The sequence below is a fragment of the Megascapheus bottae genome, chromosome 3, assembly GCF_031878675.1.
Source record: "Megascapheus bottae isolate mThoBot1 chromosome 3, mThoBot2.hap1, whole genome shotgun sequence".
In the NCBI taxonomy this organism is placed as follows: Eukaryota; Metazoa; Chordata; class Mammalia; order Rodentia; family Geomyidae; genus Megascapheus; species Megascapheus bottae.
Genome location: NC_143511.1, coordinates 62,187,495 through 62,206,688, shown reverse-complemented (window position 1 = coordinate 62,206,688; position 19,194 = coordinate 62,187,495). Strand labels below are relative to the sequence as shown.

Here is a 19,194-nt window from a genome sequence, read left to right as displayed (position 1 = left end):
ATTTCTTACAGATAAGGACTTTGAGGGTTGAGTAAATAAACAGCCTTGCCACCCAGTTCTGAGTTGCTGCGGAGCCAGCCTGCCAGGCTTCATGTCACCCTGGGTACAGCTCCCCAAGTCCCTTTTCTTGGCCGTATAAGGAGAAAGGAGGACAGACACAGGTTACATGCACAGAGATTGAAGCAAAAGCTCTGGCCTCCAGAGACCTTGGTAACGAACCAAGAATGAGGAGTAAATCAAGTGCCACTCGCCACCTCTGCTTGGTCCCTGCCCAACCCTTCTCTCAGTGCTGGGGCACCAAGGAGGAGGCAGCTGTGATGGGTCTCAGGAGACACACTGTGACAGGTCCAGTGGCTTCTTGAGCCTGGGTGAGGAAGTCCATCCCCGACATCTGCCCCTATCTTCTCAGCCCCTTCCTCCACCAGGTCCGCCTGCTGCTAGGGACATAGATATGAGTGCCCTCCACGTGTCCCCCTCCATCTAGGTAGCTGTTGCTTCCTGTTGGCCTCCTGGTTTCCATGTCCTTGTCCCTACCTCTGATTTTTTTTCCTATTTAGCCAAAAGCATTTTCCAAAAGCACAGCCTATACTCTTAACCTATTCTATCCAAGGTTCTTGCAGAGCACCCAGTACAGGTCAGGTCCTCACGTCTCCCTTCCTACACAGCATGGGGATTTTGTAAAGAATAGCTGGAGTCTTGGTCACATACAGAGTTCAATGCAGATAGGGAAAAGGACAATTGTGAGAAACCACATTTGCCTCAAGAATCCAGCAAGGGGCTATCCATAGGTTGGAGAGTCACACAGATGTGAGTTTGAATATGCCTATATCTAGTGCAAACAGTGTGACCTTGGGCAGGTTGCATAGCCCACCTAGCACAATTTTATATACATTATAGGGCCATTGTGAGTATTAAATAAGACTGAACACAAAGCACCCAGTGTGAACTCTGGCTTGTGGCACTGGCTCATTGATGAATCCTTAGGATAATCCCTGTATACTTATCCTAAGATGCCAACTTTAGTTTATCTCTGTTATCTCTCTCTCTCTCTCTCTGTGTGTGTGTGTGTGTGTGTGTGTGTGTGTGTATGTTTGTGTGTGCTGGTCCAGGGGCTTGAACTCATGGCTTAAGAGTTGTTCCTGAGCTTCTTTGCTCAAGATTAGCTAGCACTCTATCACTTGAACCACAGCACCATTTCTGGCTTTTTCTGAGTAGTTTATTAGAGATAAAAGTCTCACAGGCTTTCATATCTGGGCTGGCTTTGAGCCACAATCCCCAGCCTCCTGAGTCACTGGGATTACAGGCAGGAGTCTCTAGCATCCTCTGTAATCTCTTAAGTGCCCCGTTAGGTAATCTGTCAATACCACGCCTCTGTTACCATTTTAGGAGTAAAGATTCTTTTTTTTTGTGCTAGTAGGGGGCCTTGAACTCAGGGCATTGAACTCAGGGCCTTGGAATGCCCTGAGTTTTTAGCTCATGTCTGGTGCTCTACCACTTGAGTCATACTCCCACTTCTGGATTTTTGGTGGTTAATTAGAGATGAGTTTCACAGACTTTCCTGCCCAGGCTGGCTTTGACAGTGATCTTCAAATTTCAGCCTCTGAGGAGCTAGGATTACAGATGTGAGCCCACTGGTACCCCAAAGCAATAAAAAATTCCTATCACTCTTATTTTACAAGTGGAAAAACGGAGGCTCACAGAAGTACTTGTTCTTGCACCAGGGTGTTTCGCCAGAGTAAGTCAGCACTGGAAGAGCACTGGCTCAGCCTTGTGCTCTGGAGAAAATGTAGTGATAGGCATGGTTGTGAGCTTGCTGGGAACACCTACTCAGTGACTGGAGGCCAGGCTCCTGTCATCTTCGGGAGTCAGGTCCTGCCCCACCAAGCCAGAAGTCACATAAGTAGCCCAGCCCAGTGTTTGGCTAGGGGCTGCTGCCAAAAGTGCTACATGCTTTGTTCTCTCTGTGATGCCCCTCCAGCCTGCAGAAGAGCAGAGTCAGCATCAGCGGGGGAGGGAGGTGTTCCAGAGAAAGGGCATGATGGCAGGGGCTGGGGGGGGGGGCTAGGAATGGGCATTCAAAAAATACGGTCTCATGCAGTGAGTTTACATGACAGGATGCCACTGGCTCACATGACCTCTTAGGATGAATTGGTACCCTGAGGCACACCTGCTTGGAGAGTGAGTTGAGGGTTGCATTTTGCAATTTCATTGTCCAGTGAACAATATACACCACTATCCAGGATAAGCAAGCTCCCCATGCAGGGCCAGGTGCCAGCCTGGGCACTGGGATATGTAGGTGACTCCAATACAGTTCTAGTTTCTAAGAGGCTCACAGGGAAGGCCAGGTGGTAGGAAACCACAGTGGCTAGACACATAGCTTGACGGGGCTATGAGACAGATAGGAAAAGGCAGTGGTCCATTCATCAGCTCTCAAACCACCACAAAGGCCAAATCCGCAATATTTTCCAGTTTCTATAGCATCAGCACTCCCACCTTCCCGGGTAATTCCAAGGGGTCAAGGTGCCACATGCTGATAGTGAGGGTGAGCTGGACAGAGACCAGCAGATTATCCTTCAAGCTGATTCCAGCTTCCACAGCACCCTGGGAGGAGGAGGGGTGGGCCCTTTTTCCCCAACCGGAGGAGGATCTCTCTAGGGAAAGGAGGACAGGGCATGGAGGACATTCCAGGAGGCGGATGGCATGGGGCAGGGAAGGGTGGGGACAAATTGAAAACAGTTTTCTCTGTGACTGAGAAGTTAGAGGTTGGTGCTGATTTTGTATTTGACCTAGATAGGGGACCCAGGGCTCATATGTCTGTTGTGATTTGTTACACTGTACATTTGTGACTTACTTCCTTTTCAGTTTGTTTGCCATATTTTTATAATAAGAAGGTTTAAAAGCATTTATAATCTCATTTAGGTAGATTCACTGTGTATAATTTTGTAATACTTCCTTCCAGTTGTTTTTTTTCCCCTTTGCATACATTTATACAACCATTCAGCCAAAACCTAGGAAAAAGTCCTAAGTTTTCATTTTCATTTTGGAAGCCACATGTAGTAGTGGAAGGAGTGTGAGTTTTGGATTCAAAGAAACCTGGATCCAAATCCTACTTCCTAAGTGTTGATTCTATGACTCTGAGAAAGAATTTAGTTGACTGGGCTGTTTTCTCTTTTGCACATGGAGACGGATCCTACCTGTAGCCTGCTGGGTTGCTAGGGAGACAAGTGATGACAGAAGCAAGATGTATAGCACTGAGCTTGGTCCACAGGAGACAACACACAAGCTATTGTTACACACAACTCTTTATTACTGTCATCCTCTTAGAAAGTTAGAACTTAAAAAATTTCCAAAGATAAATGACTGACAGAAACTAGAGAGAAACAGAAACTAAAATTTTCCCACAGAGAAACTTCAAAAGTAAGAAGACTCACAAGCCTCATGGAGTAGGATGACCGAAGAAAAGGGAGGTGTCTGGCCTAGTGGTGTGTGAGACTTCTGCACCACATGTTCTGGAGCAGCAGAGAACAGAGCCAACTTAACAAGCCAAACTTACAAAGCTCATTTGTTCAAGGTCTAAAATAGGAGATTCTCAAAGCCCAAGAATAAATGGATGTTGAAAGGGGATGTCACCCCAAGGGATGACATCAGTGTATCAAGATGCCCTGTATTCATAAACTGCTTTGTTGAATGGCAAAGTACCACTACTTAAAAATAATCCTTCTTTTTTTTTTTTTTAAAGAAGGATGCTGGTAAGGAGTGAGCTCCCTACCTATTGGGGGATACAAGCAGAAACAGAAGCTGGTAGATATTGTGGTGGTAAAGAAGAAGGAAGATAACATGGTGGAGTCTGAGGGCAGGATGACCATGGAACTCCCTCACTTCTGCAGTGAGCATCGTCTAGCAGCTGTCTAGCAGCATGTCGGGAAGTAGAACAAGGTAAACAGTGCATGGTAAAGGACATTTGAAGACCCTCGCCCATCTTACCTGGTTATCAATTTTCAGCTCCACCAGAGAAGTGTTATGTGGCAAAGCTTCCACCAGGCGCAGGATCCCAGCTCCAGAAATGAAGTTGGATTCTACGTTTAGTGTCTTCAACACCTTGTTCACTTTGAGCATTTCAGCAAGGGCCTTGGCCATAAGAGAAAAGCAAGGGTGGGGTGAGGGGGAACACATGAGTCACTCTGGGCAAGGTAGAGACCTCCCTTGGGTAGATCCTCAAATACCAAGGGGAACAGACAAACATGCTCTCCAGTACTTCCTTTCTAGGCACAACTCCTAGGCCTCCTCTCCATTCTACCATTTACCCCCGCTTATCCTCTCCTGTCCCACCTAAATCTGCCTCATTCTGCTCCATTCATCGTGTGACTCAGTTTCCTGCACACGCTCAGTGCTTTTCTACCCAGTAACTTTTGCCTGCTCCATCAGAATCATCTGGAAGTTGGCCAAATTTTTCCTTCAGTTGGCCAAACCCTGACCACCCTTTTAAGGCCGTTCACAACATCTCGTTCTCCAAGAGCTTTTGGTGACATCCTGACGAGCTATAGCCAGCCTATTGAACCTCACAGAATTTATCCCAGAGCTCCCTTGAGGAATGTCTATTCCTTGGTTTACAATTTTATGCAAATGTGCCATTAGATTATCTTTGGCGGGCTGAAAAAGCCCTTTAACATTCACACCGCCATAGTGCCCATAGAATAGATCCTTGGGCGTTGTATAGTGGAGCTTCTACCTTCTCTGTGTTCAACATGTCTCTTTCCTTTCCCTGAGAACCTGTTTCCTTTCCCTGTTTCCTTTCCCTGTTTCCTTTCCCTGAGAACCAGAGAGCAGGGCAAGTGACCAGGGTCAGCTCTGGGAACAGAGCTCAGATGGCAGATGGCCCTCAGCACGTTTCAGTGGGCTGCAGCCAGAGGGTGTAGATGACGATCAGAGTCTCTGAAGAGAATGAGGTAATTAGCAGTTGGGGAAAATGACACATCATGGGAAAGATGACACCAGCCATTGAGGGGACTAAGGCCTTGTGATGAGTGGGCCTGGCTGTCTGAAGGGGCATCAGGAATGGCTTCCCTGTGGTACTGACCCTGCTTGCTAAAGCCCTGAGAGAGGCTTAGTCCCCAGTCAGACTGTTGGAATCATTCCCTCCTGGACTATCCTGCTTCTGGGAGTCCTGGGACAGCATGTTCGCTGCCCTGTGACCATGCTTGTCTTCTGAGCAAGTTGGCTCTTCCTGAGGAGCTCTAACTGTGTCCTCTCTGGGTCTCTATAGCCACTAGTGTGCTTAACAGCCAGTGGCCAGTGTCCCCAACATCTGGCCTGTTCATGCTGGAGGCTGAGCAGGTCTTGGAGGCCATGCCTTGCCACATGTTAACTCCCAGTGTACTGGATCACCTTGGAGGAATAGGGGTTCAGGGAGATAAGCCAGGGCAAACTGTGGAAGTTACTTTCAGGGCATTGGCAGCCTGATGTAGCAACTGGCCTACAGGTGTTTCAACACTGAGCCATAGGTGCTCAAACGTGAACACGCTGATACGAGCTGTCAGTCTGGCATAGAGTCTGTGGCCCAAAAACACTGGGGGCACTGAGCTGAGTGGATATACCTGGTTTCTGATCCAAGACCTGGTAGTGTCAGAATCACATGGTGATGCCAGCTGTGTCACCATGGGTGGATGTGGGATCCACTGATGTCAGATAACTTCAACATAGAGGTTTCCCTTGACAGCTGTGAGAGACTCAGCTGTTTCTCTTATTTCAAAAATATTTAAGAAAAGAACTTCACATATTTTTTAAAAATCAGGAAATACTAGCTTTTACTAAAGGGTTGATTGCTGTCATGCGAAGTGAATGCCTGCTACTGGTGGTGTGATCATCACCTGTGTGGCTTTCCTCTAGTGACCCGCCCAGCCACATGATGTGAATGCTTGGGAATGGGCAAATTGGGACTATTTAGCCACAGTTGGAGTCTCTCAGAAACAAATTTAGTGCCAGGCATGGAGAAACTCAAGAAGTGTGTATTGAGTATTAAGAGAAATTCATGGTTCCTTTACAAGAAGTACAATTTGATATGGTTAGTGACATGGATAGAGTAAGCAAAATTGTTCATTGGGACTTTCGGATGAGCACAGTGATTTTATCTTTTTTTTTTTTTTTGCTAGTCCTGGAGCTTAAACCAGGTCCTGGACACTGTCCCTGAGCTTCTTTTACTCAAGGCTAGCATTCTACCACTTGAGCCACAGCGCCACTTCTACACACTGATTTTGGAGATGGAGAAACTGAGACCCAGAGGACAAGTATATCTAAGTATGATGTGCTGGGCTTTACAATCTGAGGGAGATGTGGTTTTACAATCAGTGGTTTCATCAGTTCCTAAGTCTGTCAATTGAGCACTTTCTGGGTGACTTTGGACAAAGCACCCTGGCTGACCTCTCTGAATTCTAGTTCTCCATGTGTGAAGTATGGAGGTCCATGATTTTAAGCAGGGTCATTGTAAGACTCAGCTGGACTGTTGACAGGGTGACAGTATCATGTCCACATCCCCTTTTGGTTCCTAGCCTTGTCTCTCCAATATTTTTCAGTAGTAGAACATTGTTAGTCCTGTATAGTCTTCCTCTTGCTAGGCCCTGGCATCAACACAGGAGAACAGAGGTACTTACAAATGCCACAGGGTCATTGCTTCGAGTCCCAACAATGCTGAACTTTTTCACATAGGAATTTTCTTTCAGAGCTTCTGCGTATGCCTTGAGGGTGGGTATGGGGATATTCTGCAGAAAGAAAGGCAACAGAGAGTGACTAGTGACCCTGAGTGGGGCAGACAGGAGGCAGGATCTCTCTTCCATACTTAGCCTGACTCCTCACCACATCCAAACACAAGGTTGAATGGGCTGATGGCTGAGGCTTAAGTAGAACCTTCTGGTACACAGATCTCCCTTGAAACTTTTAGGTAGGCCCCACAACTCTCTTCTGTACATGGATGAGGGAGGAGTATTTTTCAAAGGGCTCAGGACTGGGGGAGAGGGGAGCACAGCAGAGCTCCCCACCCACCAGTGACAAGTGGTGTGTCTGACCCCACTCATTGTGTGATGCTCTTTCTTTTTGGATCTGTTTCTAGAAAACAGAAGTAGGACTTGCACTAAATACTCTAAGAGACATCTGTCCTCAGATGGTCTCAGTACTAGCTACATGTCAGTGGCTTCTGACAATTTGCAAATGTAGATTTTTAGGCTCATTAAAATCGGATTCTCAGGGGTGGCCCTGAGAATACACTGTGGTTTTGTTGTTGTTGTTTTAATCACCTCAGGTAAAAAATATCGCTGATCTGGTTCAACTATCTCAAGGTACAGCAGGAAAACAGAAGCCCAGGAAGATCAAATTCTCTGCTAAGACCTCATGGTAAGGTCCCACTGCCCACCCTGCCTCAGGTGGTATTCACTGCCAGAATGTACAATTTTGAATTGCTCCAGTGTCTCCTTCAGGTACTCAGCAGACAACTGAGGCGCCAGGCAAGAGTCTGGCTATGCTTTTTGCCAAGTTCTCATTTCAGGGTGTCACTTAAGCTCCCATGGGAGTGAAGCTGGGGAGCCAGGAGGAGGAGAACACTAGGGTCTAGGTTCCAATCAGATTGTGCTCAGAGCTGGCAGCCACTGAAAGGAAAGCAGAGAAGAAAGGAAAGAGGAGCAGGAACAAGGGGCTCACTTCTTGTCTTACACCCCCCCCCCCTCCTGAACTAATCCCATTGGCCTGGGAGCTGAGCAGGTGGAAGACAGCTGTGCCTGCTTCTGCATTCTTCCTACAGCCTGTCCAGGGTGGGACTGCCACCCACCTGTCCCTACCCTGCCCTGATAGTCAGTCACTCAGGAAATGCCCACAGAGATATGGCAGGCAGCTCAGGCGTTTCTTTGGGCACTTAGGTCAACAGCTCCCTTGTATGGCTGTAAAATGAGGGAGACTATGAATATAACCATTCAGCAATAGCAGTGATAGGTCAGGGATAGGACAGTCTGGGATTTGGTGACTTTATGAGCGTGGTGAGCACCAAACTTTCCCAGCTGTGATGTCCTGTGCTTTAGAGAGTGTCTGACTCATGATTTTTATCCCAGAGAATCACCGTGTTTTGAATAACATGGCAGGTTTCCAGGTTGAAGTAAGATTGGCCTGTGTTGAACATCTGGGCCTGACAATTGTCTCAGAAAGACATTAAGACTGTGTGTGGGATGCACTTGTTCACATGTCCTTCTCCCTCAAATGCTCCCATGTGTTCTAATTCAGAAACACCCCGTAGCCAAGCAGGACTTTGTCACTTTGCAATAGTTTGAGCTGTTGGCATCTGAGTGGCACAAACTTAGCCCTCTCTATCCACTCACACACAGGTGTAGTGAAATAAAGGGACTTTACCCGGATATTATTGAGGTTAACCTCTTCAAGTTCTGGGTCGTTGTTCTTGATCCGCTCCAGTGTTTCCTCTACATCTGTTGAATTTGGTTCTTCATCAGGCACAGGCTTGTATTGTGTTGGTTTAATTACACCTAGGGTGAGCAATGAAAGCAAGGTGTCTCACAGAAAAAAGGGATTCAATCTCTTCCAGTGCAAGGAAAAGAAACATTGTCAAGGGTTCAGGGCATGAGAAGGTTGCACACTGGAGGGGATAACAGGAGTGATGATGTACCAACGTAATTCTGCAGGGATCCAGGAGTCTGGGTTTATGAATGCTGACTTTGACTTCCTACAAGAACTGAGTAAATTCAAGTCTCTGAACTGGAGGCCTCATCTATAAAATGTGCACATTCCTTCATGTGCTAGTTATCCCAATGGGCTCTAGTGAGAGTAAGATGAGCTTGGGTAGGAAACATAGTCATCTTCCAAAGGAAAGAATAATTACTCAGTTGGCATCTTCATTTCTCTCTGGGGCCAAAATGTCTGCTTGGAACAATGCAGTGGAGTAATTAAGACAATTCCATCATGGCCCAGGAAAGGACAAAGGGACTTGTGAGATAAAAGAAGAAGGTAGAGGGCCGGGAGTTTGGCCTAGTGGTTAAAGTGCTTGCCTAGCATGCATGAAGACCCGGGTTCGATTCCTTGGTACCACATACATAGAAAAAAGCTGGAAGTGGTGCTGAGGCTCAAGTGGTAGAGCTCTAGCCTTGAGAAAGTCCAAGGACAGTGCTCAGGCCCTGAGCTCAAGCCCAGGACTGGCAAAAAAAAAAAAAGAAGAAGAAGAAGAAGGTAGAAATTGATAATGCAGAGCCGAGAGTTTGGCCTAGTGGTAGAGTGCTTGCCTAGCAAGACCCAGGTTTGATTCCTTGGTACACACATACTTAGAAAAAGCCAGAAGTGGTGCTGAGGCTCAAGTGGTAGAGTTCTAGCCTTGAGAAAAATCCAAGGACAGTCCTCAGGCCCTGAGCTTAAGCCCAGAACTGGCAAAGGAAAAAAAAAAAAAGAAATGGATAATGCAGGTGGAGGACTCCATTAATGGTGAAATAATACATTTTGCAAATAATGGTGTGGAAATAATTGGATATTCACTTTTTAAAAATGAAAGTTTAATTGCCTCTTAAAGTACTCACAAACATGAGCAACTAGAAATGGATTAGATGTTGAATATAAGCCAAATGTGGTAGCTCATGCCTATAATCCTAGAAGGTGAAATAGAAAAGACTGTTTCCAGGTCAGCCCAGGCAGAAGTTCACAAAGACTCCATTAAAAAGAAGAAGAAGGAGAAGAAGAAAAAGAAGAAGAAGAAGAAGAAGGAGAAGGAGAAGGAGAAGGAGAAGGAGAAGAAGCAGAAGCAGAAGCAGAAGCAGAAGCAGAAGCAGAAGCAGAAGCAGAAGCAGAAGCAGAAGAAGAAGAAGAAGAAGAAGAAGAAGAAGAAGAAGAAGAAGAAAGAACCAAAACAAAATGATAAAGGGTGAAGTAGGGTATTCTCTCCTCCTAGCTAAGGAGGTTTAAATAGGAAGATCATAGTTCAGGCTAGCTTGAGGAAAAACAAGACACTCTATTTAAAAAAAAAAAAGGCAAAAGGACAGGAGGCATGGCTCAAGCAGGATAGTATCTGCATAGCAAGATAAGGACCAGTTCAGACTCTAGTACTACAAATAATAAATGTTCAGACAAACAAGTAAGAGCTTGAATATAAGGAGTAAATGTCTAAAACCTTGAGAGGGAAATATGATAGTAAGGTAAAGCAGCCATAAAATCCCAGGAGACTCAAAGGAAAGATGGCTACATAAACCTTTAGAACTCCTTCCATGAGCAGAACATTAGAGAACAGAAACAAGAACTAGTCGGTCTCTCTTCCACAGTGCACTCTATCAGGCAGACTTGGGGCCCAGTGAGGGTGGGGATGCCAGGCAGTGGGGGATCCATACTTACTGTTCAGTCCCTCCTTGTTCACGATGGAGCTGCTGCCCAGGGCTTGGTAGTATTGTTGGTTGCTCATGAGTGTGTGCATACCCAGGATAGCTGCAGGCACAGAGAAGGACCCATGACTGCTCTTGCAGAAGCTGCCTGTGAACCCAACTTCCACACCTGGGGAGTTTTGCTGGCAAGAAGCCCTTGCTTGGAAGCGTAGTAATATGATATTACTTATACTTCCACTTCTGTCTATGTCACTCACAGACCTCCATCCTGCCCAGAGACTAAGAGAGTCTCCCTGTGGTCCTACTAGCAAGTCCCACCCAACTGGACCCAACACAGAGGAAATCTTTCCAGTCAGGGCCTCTTGTTATGGATGTCCTCCCCTTTTCCACCTGCCTGTCCTCAGGGAAGCACCTCAGCTACCTGGCACTGTCTCCTCCAAGCCCCTTAGCTTCCCTCCCCCCAGATCTCTCTGGGTGTCTCACCTCTGCTGGGAAGACCATAGGCCTTACTGAGACCTTATCATATTTTGGCTACATAGATAATCCTCGACTTCTCAATGGCTATATGTAAGGATGTTCCACTTTATGAATGATACAAAAATGAAACAATACTTTAATTTTGATCTTTTCCCAAACTAGCAATATTCTGTAAGTTATTCTCTTGAAATTCTGGGCAGGGGCAATGAATCCGAGCTCCCAGCCACACCCACTGTTACAAGGGGAAACATTTGAGATCCTACAATCCATTGTATAGCAACGCCACGGTGTTCAGAAGTCTTACAGTATTTTCAACTCCCAATGGTGTTATTAGGACATTACCTCATTCTTGGTGGGAGAGCATGCATATTATCATAGCTATGGAATCTCGAGTGTCCTGGCCTCAGTCTTTTTCTTCCTTCTATTTCCCCATATTCAGTCCAGAACAGCCAGAAATATATTTCTGGAAATGCCAATACAACTTCATCATTCTTATGCCATTCTTTCATCCATTCACTTGTTCAATATTTACTGAGCACTAGCTCTTGGGGTGTGGGGACAGAGAACACGAGAACATCAGGGTCCCTACCCACGCTGTTGATAGTCTGTTGAAAGAGAGAAGCACTAAGCAAATGCTCATACTATTACAAATACAAGTACAGGTATGCCAATGTGTTCTGGAAGAGTATTAAAGAGGGACTTGGGAAGGGAAAGATGACTGAATGTTGCTGGAGGCAAGCAGTGAGGTTGGAGCTTGGGGCAGATAGGGAAGAGAGGCAGAGATGATGTTGTATAATAACAAGGATGGCAATATCATCCCATACTCTACACGCCCTGAATGCATGCTCTGGATCATCAGAGATACTTTGGCTGCCCACTGGAATCAGTTAGGCATCTTTTGAAACTCTTGATGCCAAGGCATGAACTGGCCAATTAGTCTTAGAAGGTGAAATCCTACTTCTCTTCCCCTTCTTCCTTTTGTGCTGTTAGTGGGGCTTGAATGCAGAGTCTCGTTTGACTAAGACTAGCATTCTATCATTTGATCACACCTCTACTTCTGGATTATATTTTTCTAATTGAATATAAGGGTCTCAAGACTGTTTTTTTTTTTTTGGAGGGTGGCTGGGCTGGTTTCAAACAAAATCTTAGATTCCTGCCTCCTGAGTAGCAAGTGTTACAGATGGGAGCCACTGGTATTTGGCTGGCACCTGAATCATCATCATCATCATCATCATCATCATCATCATCATCATCATCATGATGTAGGTATGCATGCATGTATGTATGAAAGTACTGAGACTTGAACTCAAGACTTGGGAACTGTCTCTTAGCTTTATGGCTCAAGGCTGACATTCTACATTTGAGCTATAGCTCCTTTCCAGCTTTTTGGAGGTTAATTATAAACAAGAGTCTCACAGACTTTTCTGCCCAGGCTTTGAGCCTAGATCCTCAGATCTCAGCCTTCTATTTTGCTTTTTTCTTTTTTTTGGTCGGTCATAGGGCTTGAACTCTGGGCCTGGGCACTGTCCCTGAGCTCTTCAGCTCAAGGCTATCCTACTACCACTTGAGCCACAGTGCCACTTCCTATTTTCTGGTGGTTAATTGAAGATAAGCATCATATAGACTTTAGTGCCCATGCTGGCCTTGATCTGGAATCCTCAGATCTCAGCCTCCTGAGTAACTAGGATTACAGTCATGAGCCACCTGTGCCCAGCTTTTGGCCTTCTTAATAGCTAAGATTATAGATGTGATTCACTGGTGCTATTCAGGTACCTACATTTTTAAGAGCTCCTGTGACTATTTCAATGACAGACAAAGTTGCCTGCTATTACCATCCTTAATCTCCATAACATCTGATTCTCACAGGCAAGGCAGGGTCTGTTGGGCAAGATGAGGAGTTTGGACATATTTTCCTGGGAAGAGCCTGTGGGAAATCACTTGAAGCTTGCACGGGGATTGAGACAGGCTGATCCCATTTCTGGCTATAGATGAAAACTCACTATGGAGGGAAAAGTATGGATGTAGGTTCAGGAACTGAAAGGCTTCTGTGGCTGTCTACAGGGAGGGTGGTGACTTCTGAAGGCTAAGTCCAAACTTCAGAGCCTGGTTCCTAGGCACTCTTGAGCTGGCCCTGCCTCAATAGCCTTGCTGTTCACTCACATTTCTTCAGCTGAAGTGAATACACACCATGTCCTTCTTTTGTCTATCTTGACCCTTCTGCTGGTGAGTCTCCATACCCAGTGAAACCGGAATTGCAGATAGATAGTGAATAAGTAAGCCGAACCATTTTTTGAATATACTTAAAATGTTATTTATTATTTATCTAAAATTTAGATTCAACCAGACATCTGGTATTCTTTCAAGACTCGGGGTAACCCTTCTCCTCCAGGGAGTCTTTGAGAATCCCTCTCTGTCTCTACTTCTCCCATAGACCTGGCATCCTTATTTCACAGTGTATTCCTGGCATCAAACACACATGGGCTGCCTTTGCTGGACCATGGGCTTCGATAGGTCATAGAAGGATATTATTTTTCCCTCCTGTCTCCCACCCCAATATAGTAGGTATTTGATAAATGTTTGGTAGAGTTCTGTTATTTTTAAATCCTCAACCATTTCTTTAGATACAGTTTCCAGTTAGAAACATGAGAACCCTTAATGAAGGGTCAGAAGACCCAGGTTCCAGTTCTGAACATCCCCTAGTGCAACTGACCTTGGGCAAGTCCCCTCCCCCTTGGCCTTCTTAGTCCAACCAGAGGAAATTTGAGACCCAGTGGTTCTTAATCATGATCTAACATGCAGTTCTCTGGAGATTTCTTTTTTAGCTTTCCTTAAATGATTTTTTTTAAAGGAGGGGAAAGGTTGAGACAGAGTCTCACTCTGCAGCACAGGCTGGTCTTGAACTAACAATCCTTCTGCTTTAGCCTCCTGAGTGCTGGGATTACAAGTGCATGCCTCTATGCTTTCTGTTCCTTAGGTGACTGTCATGCTTTGTGGGAGCTGAGAACCATGAGATGATCTCACAGGCCTGTCTGTTCCTCACACCCCAAGTCTTCTCAGCTAAAATTAGACTTGCCTGGTCATCGCTCAGGAGGACTGGGAGGGAGAGAGGCATCTGCAGCGTTTTTCAGCTCTCTGGGTTTTAATTTAGGCTGTATCTGTGTGGGCAGAAGGCGTGGAGGCTGGAGCAGCAGCAAGCGAGTCACATTACCAGGCCTTTCCTCTGCTGGCACTGCCAGCTCCCCACCACTGAGGCTCCTGGTAGTTTTGGGCTAATGCTAGGCACAAGTGTGGAACAGAGTTTGGGGAAGGTTGTTGGGATATGCAAACTGTAACCTGTGGTGGCTGTCTGGTCTCCCTTAGCATGTAGGGAGGTGGAAAATGGAAAGTGCATTTTCTGCTTGGATGAAAGGGTCCTGTGAAAGGCATGAAATCTACAAAAGAACCTGGAGCCCTGGGTTTTCAGTCTGGGCCTTGGTATTATTTCTCTGGATGGCCCTGTACAAAGTTCCCTTTGGGGAACTTCAGTTTACCCAGCTACAAAATGGAGTGAATTTAAAGGCTGGACATTGCTCTTCAAGTGGGACTCCATTGTCACTAGCACTTTTCCTGTTTCCTTCCTGGCAATGTTTTACAATGAGCATCCAGGGCAGGCACCGATAATCTCCCATGTTACAGGGATTATTTCCCCCCAAAACCTCTTAGCAAGGATTTCTCTAAATTGGTATTCTGACCACTAAGTCACTAGCTGTTCTAGAGTTCTAAACCATCTCATCAACCTGGAAATTTTACAGATTGCTAACATTTTTTCTAGGAGATGAATGATGTCAATAGCAGTCAATAGAAGAAATAGGACCATTGACAGTGCAATGGAAATTAGGGTTCCCAAAAAGAGGAATGGAGAAAAGAAGCCTCATGCCTATAAGCATAGTTTTTCCGGAGGCAAAGATCAGGAGGACTGAGATGCATGCCAGTCTAGGAAGAAAATTCTATAAGACAGTTATCCCAATCAACTTGCAAAATACTGGACTGGAGGTGTGGTTCACATGGTAGAACATCAGCTTTGAGCAAAAATGCTGAACAAGAGCTCAAGACCCTGCAGCTAGCCTTACCTGCCAGTGTTCTATGCACAAATGGTGACGTATTCCTCACTTGGTTTTATGTTCCCCATGCTGCCAGGAGTGAGCAGAGTAAGAAAACGGCCCTGACACAGCCTGTTGTTTCCTTCTTTGTAGATATTGGCAAGGCTGAATTTAGCATTGAGAAACTTGATTTCTTTCTTTTTCTCTCTCTTTTTTAAAAGTTTAGATCTTCCTCAAAACTCAAAAAGGACTATTTTTGAACTCTGAAAAAGAACATTGAGTTCTGCCTCCTCTCTGCCTTGGCAGGGCGCACTCCGTTTGTAATTCCATTCGGACGCAGAGTGATAACTGCACACATCCCCAGCTTTCCCAGCTGCCAGAAGCTTGGGCCAGCTCGGAGCAGATGGCTACAAGGTATGCTGCATTGCAGGCCCAGGTGGAGAAACTGGCTCCAACCCAGTCTTGGGTGCCATTTTGGGTACCATGGAACTGTCCCTGGATAGGCCACACCTGACAGACTAGGAAGAAGACAGGTGCCTAAGGACAGGAAACCACACAGAACCAAGCTAGGCCTGCCTCTGACAGCCACAAAAGCTAAGGCTGGCCAACTGCATGGGGAGGGGGTGACTGGCAGGTGTCCTATCTGGAAGCTGTGTCTCTTCTCCTACTCCTTTCCTTGTCCTATCCCACTGGAAGTATCCCCAAGGGCCATCTAAGGCTGCATTTCAATTGTGCACAGGAAGCACTGATCACTAAGTGTGTATGGCTGACTCCCAGTGGCCTCTGAGCTACAATCCAAGGCCACACAACAATGTCAGAGTCCTATGAGCTCTGCTTGGCACTCTGTGGGACACTTTCAATGTTGGTGATGATAACTTAACTATAAGTGGAGCACATGAACCAACAGTGGTCTACAGACTCTTGGCTTTCTCTCCCTCTTTTCTTTGTCTGATGATTTAACCTATAATCCTGGATCCAGCTGCCATATCCTTGAGAAAGGCTCTGAGCCTGGACTGTCACTCTTTGGTGGTGCAAACAAGCCCCAGTGCCTTTGGCCACAGGTTCATCTCCAGTTCATGGGGTGTCTTTGGCATCAACCCAGGCAGAGAGACTTTCCTTCAGTCGCCCTGTTCTGCTTTCTGGCACCTGAAGCCACAACACCTAGCATCCTCTGAGCCCCTAGATATCTGATTCAACACTAGGAACAGCAGGTCTCTTGGTGTAAGATAGGGGCAATAAGAGAACTTGTTTATAGGACTGTTGCAGTGGATAAATGCAACATGTTCCTGTGAACTGCTCGCACAGTGCCTGGATCACAGGTAGTGCTCAGCAAACTTCCCTTCCCTCCTTCCCCAGTGACACTGTCACCTTTCATACAACATCAGGGATAGCCAGTCCACACTGGTATAGACTTGCAGCCTCCTGCTCCTTCCAGGACATCAAGAAGAGTATGGAATTGTGGACAAATCATAACAATTAGCTCGCCAACAAAAACAAAGAGAAATAGTTTCAAGAAAGCAGCACACAGAAACTCAGCACAGCGTGACAGTTCTGTTTTGGCTCAGGACACAGCAGGAGCCAGCAGTTCTGACAGCAGTCATTTGATAATTCTCCCAAGCCAGCAGACTAATGAGGAGAGTGACGTCAGGCAGAGGATCAGAGGGAGCAAGGCCAGGGTAAAAACAGCTCCCCTCGGGGGAGTAAACATGGAAAGAGGACAAGACATCAGGCCCCCTGATGGTCCAGAATAACTAGACTTTATAGGGACCCTCACCAAAAGGTGGGTACGTGCTATAGGATCTGAGGGGACTCAGATGGCTTCTGTCAAAATGTATCCCTAGCTGGGTGTCAGAGTCTCACATCTGTAATCCTAGCTACTCAAGAGGTTGAGATCTGGAGAATCATAGTTCAAGGCCAGCCTGCACAGAAAAATTCACTAGATTCCTTCTCCAAAATAACCAGTAAAACGCAGGTCTAGAGGTGTGACTCAACTGGTACACGGTACCAGTAGGTCCTACCAGCCTAGTAAGCGTGAGACTTTGAGTTCAAATCCCAGTACTACCAAAACAAACAGACCATCTTACATGAATACGAAGCAAACCAGACAACATTGTGTTCAGTTCAGTTGTGTTCTGATCCCATTAGGGTGGAGTACTTGCCCTTCTGGGCTGCAGTGAGAAGCATGTTCCAGCCTTTTTCTATGTCTGTCTTTCCTCACAGCCTCCTGAAGGAAGGGCTGCGTGGACTTCAGTATGGAGTTGAAGTCACTGCCCTCTCTCATGGCTCTATGGCAGAGGAGCAGTGTCCCCAAACCCTGCCCCACCTGAATGCCATGAGGAGTCACATACAGCACCCGGAGAGTCTAAGAGGCCAACAGACAGGATAACACAGAGCAGCTGCAGCCTCCTTGACCTCTGGTCTAAGTATATCTGAGCCTCTTGACTACTAGAACTCCTATTGTGTCTCCTTTGTTCTTCAAAAATAGATCTGCCTGTCTTGACTTTGCTTCTGCTTTTCAGACTGTGCGTGACTGCCCATAGTAGATTTGTCTAATTTCTATGACATTCCCCATCACCACACACACACACACACACACACACACACACACACACACACACACACACAAAGGCTTATCCCCTGGCCAGACCCAAGACCCTAGAACTCAGGCCCTACCTTCTCCATGCTCTGGTATACAGTAGAAAGCAACACTAATAGTGCTCAGCTCCCTATTCTGAACAGGTACCTCTTGAGCAGCAGATCATCATGCACAACCATCTCCACCTGGGTGACTCCCCTGGGTACCCACAGCATCGTGGGCCCCCAACTTAGCTTGATATTTCCATTGTCATTAAAAGCATCAACATCCACCAAATCTCTGGGGTCAAGCTTCTCTACGTCTCCCTGGACCTCACTAGTAGCCTGCCAGTCTCAGTGAATCCCTCCTTTCTTCTCTCCTGCCATTGGCTTTCAGCATCTCCCCACTCCACCAGGTTCCTGCTACCAACCAGGGTGATATGCAGGCCCAGAGAGTATGTAGGAAAACCTCACCCCCTCACTGCGCGCCAACGCAGAGCACCATGAGGAGCATACAGGGATCGGGTGTTGGCCCTCAGTGAGAGATGGAGGGTGGGGTCTGGAGTATGGGCTAGATACCAGTAAAGAGAGAAGGGCAGTGGCAGCAGCAATGATTCTGGATAGCAGAGCCCTCAAAGCCTGCTCAAAGTTTTAAAATCAAATGTTCCTGCTCCAAGCCATTTGAGAGCCTCCCAAACCAGGTGGCTTGGGCAGGACCTGATGGTAGGGTAAGGATCCACACTGCCTCATCCCTGGGGAAGGGTCTCATGGAAACATCAGAAAGATAGGTAGTGTGATGGGTCTCATCTTGTTTCCTCATTTCAGTTTTGATAATGAATAACAAGGAGGCTCTTTGGTCTCCCTGTTAGGAGACACTGTCATAACGAAATACAACCAAAGTTCCCTGCAGATGGAGGTACAACCCTCTGGAGATAGGCAGAAGCTTCTGGAATGGTCTTACCTGCGATATCACAGAGTTCCGCATCTGACGCATTGGCTAAGGCCTCCTCCAGCTCTGGCTCCAGAGTCACACTTTCCAGGACAGGATCTATTGGCTTCTGCTTGGGGACCCAGATCTTTCCTGCAAACACATGAGGTACCTGTCAGGGTATGCAGCTATGGTCCAGGTGGATCATGGGAGAGTCCTGTGGCTCCTCCCTAGAGAGAAGCTTTGAAGGCTTCTCCTCTGATGACCACCTTCCCCAGAACATTGAAGTTGGGGGGTCCCAGTGATACCCACACAGCTGAAGAAAATGGTTCCAGTAGTTGGTCAAAGTGTACTATTCTAGTAGAACTAGTCATGGTTCTTAACAATCTTTGTGTGGGAAAAACTACCAGAGGAAATATAATAGCATGCCAGGAGCTGAGAGACCTCTGACCATGGCTCTCATACAAGGGAGAAACTTGTAAACTTCTAAGAATGTAAATAAAACACACTCAGATTAGATTATTAAAAGGCAAAAATGTAGTAAAATGTATTCTAGCCTTATGGGACCTTATTTTTAAAATAACAGGCTCATAACCCAATGATGGAGTAATGGGCAGGCATGTGGATGGTCGCTGTGGATCCACTTGTGGTTGGTGAAGAAATGATGGTGCAAGTCAGAAAGAGCACCTTAATTCTATTTGTGAGAAATTCCCTATGTTAGCAAGTATGTACATCCCCTAGAGTCTCCATGATGGAAACCTAATTCCAAAATCATGTTAATGAATGTATG

The 19,194-nt window shown here is 46.3% G+C and overlaps 1 protein-coding gene across 5 annotated transcripts in view; it reads right to left on the bottom strand.

Annotated features, from left to right (window-relative positions):
- The window catches only part of Tmod1 (tropomodulin 1), a 75,399-nt gene that overhangs the window by 13,658 nt on the left and 42,547 nt on the right, over nucleotides 1–19,194 (bottom strand). For all 5 annotated transcript variants that reach the window (XM_090330292.1, XM_090330294.1, XM_090330293.1 and 2 more), the window contains 5 exons: nucleotides 18,438–18,557; nucleotides 10,360–10,449; nucleotides 8,386–8,516; nucleotides 6,648–6,755; nucleotides 3,985–4,128 (listed from right to left, as the gene is read on the bottom strand). In XM_090330292.1, the coding sequence (XP_090186418.1) occupies nucleotides 3,985–4,128; nucleotides 6,648–6,755; nucleotides 8,386–8,516; nucleotides 10,360–10,449; nucleotides 18,438–18,557 (593 nt within the window). The remainder of the gene's footprint in view (nucleotides 1–3,984; nucleotides 4,129–6,647; nucleotides 6,756–8,385; nucleotides 8,517–10,359; nucleotides 10,450–18,437; nucleotides 18,558–19,194) is intronic.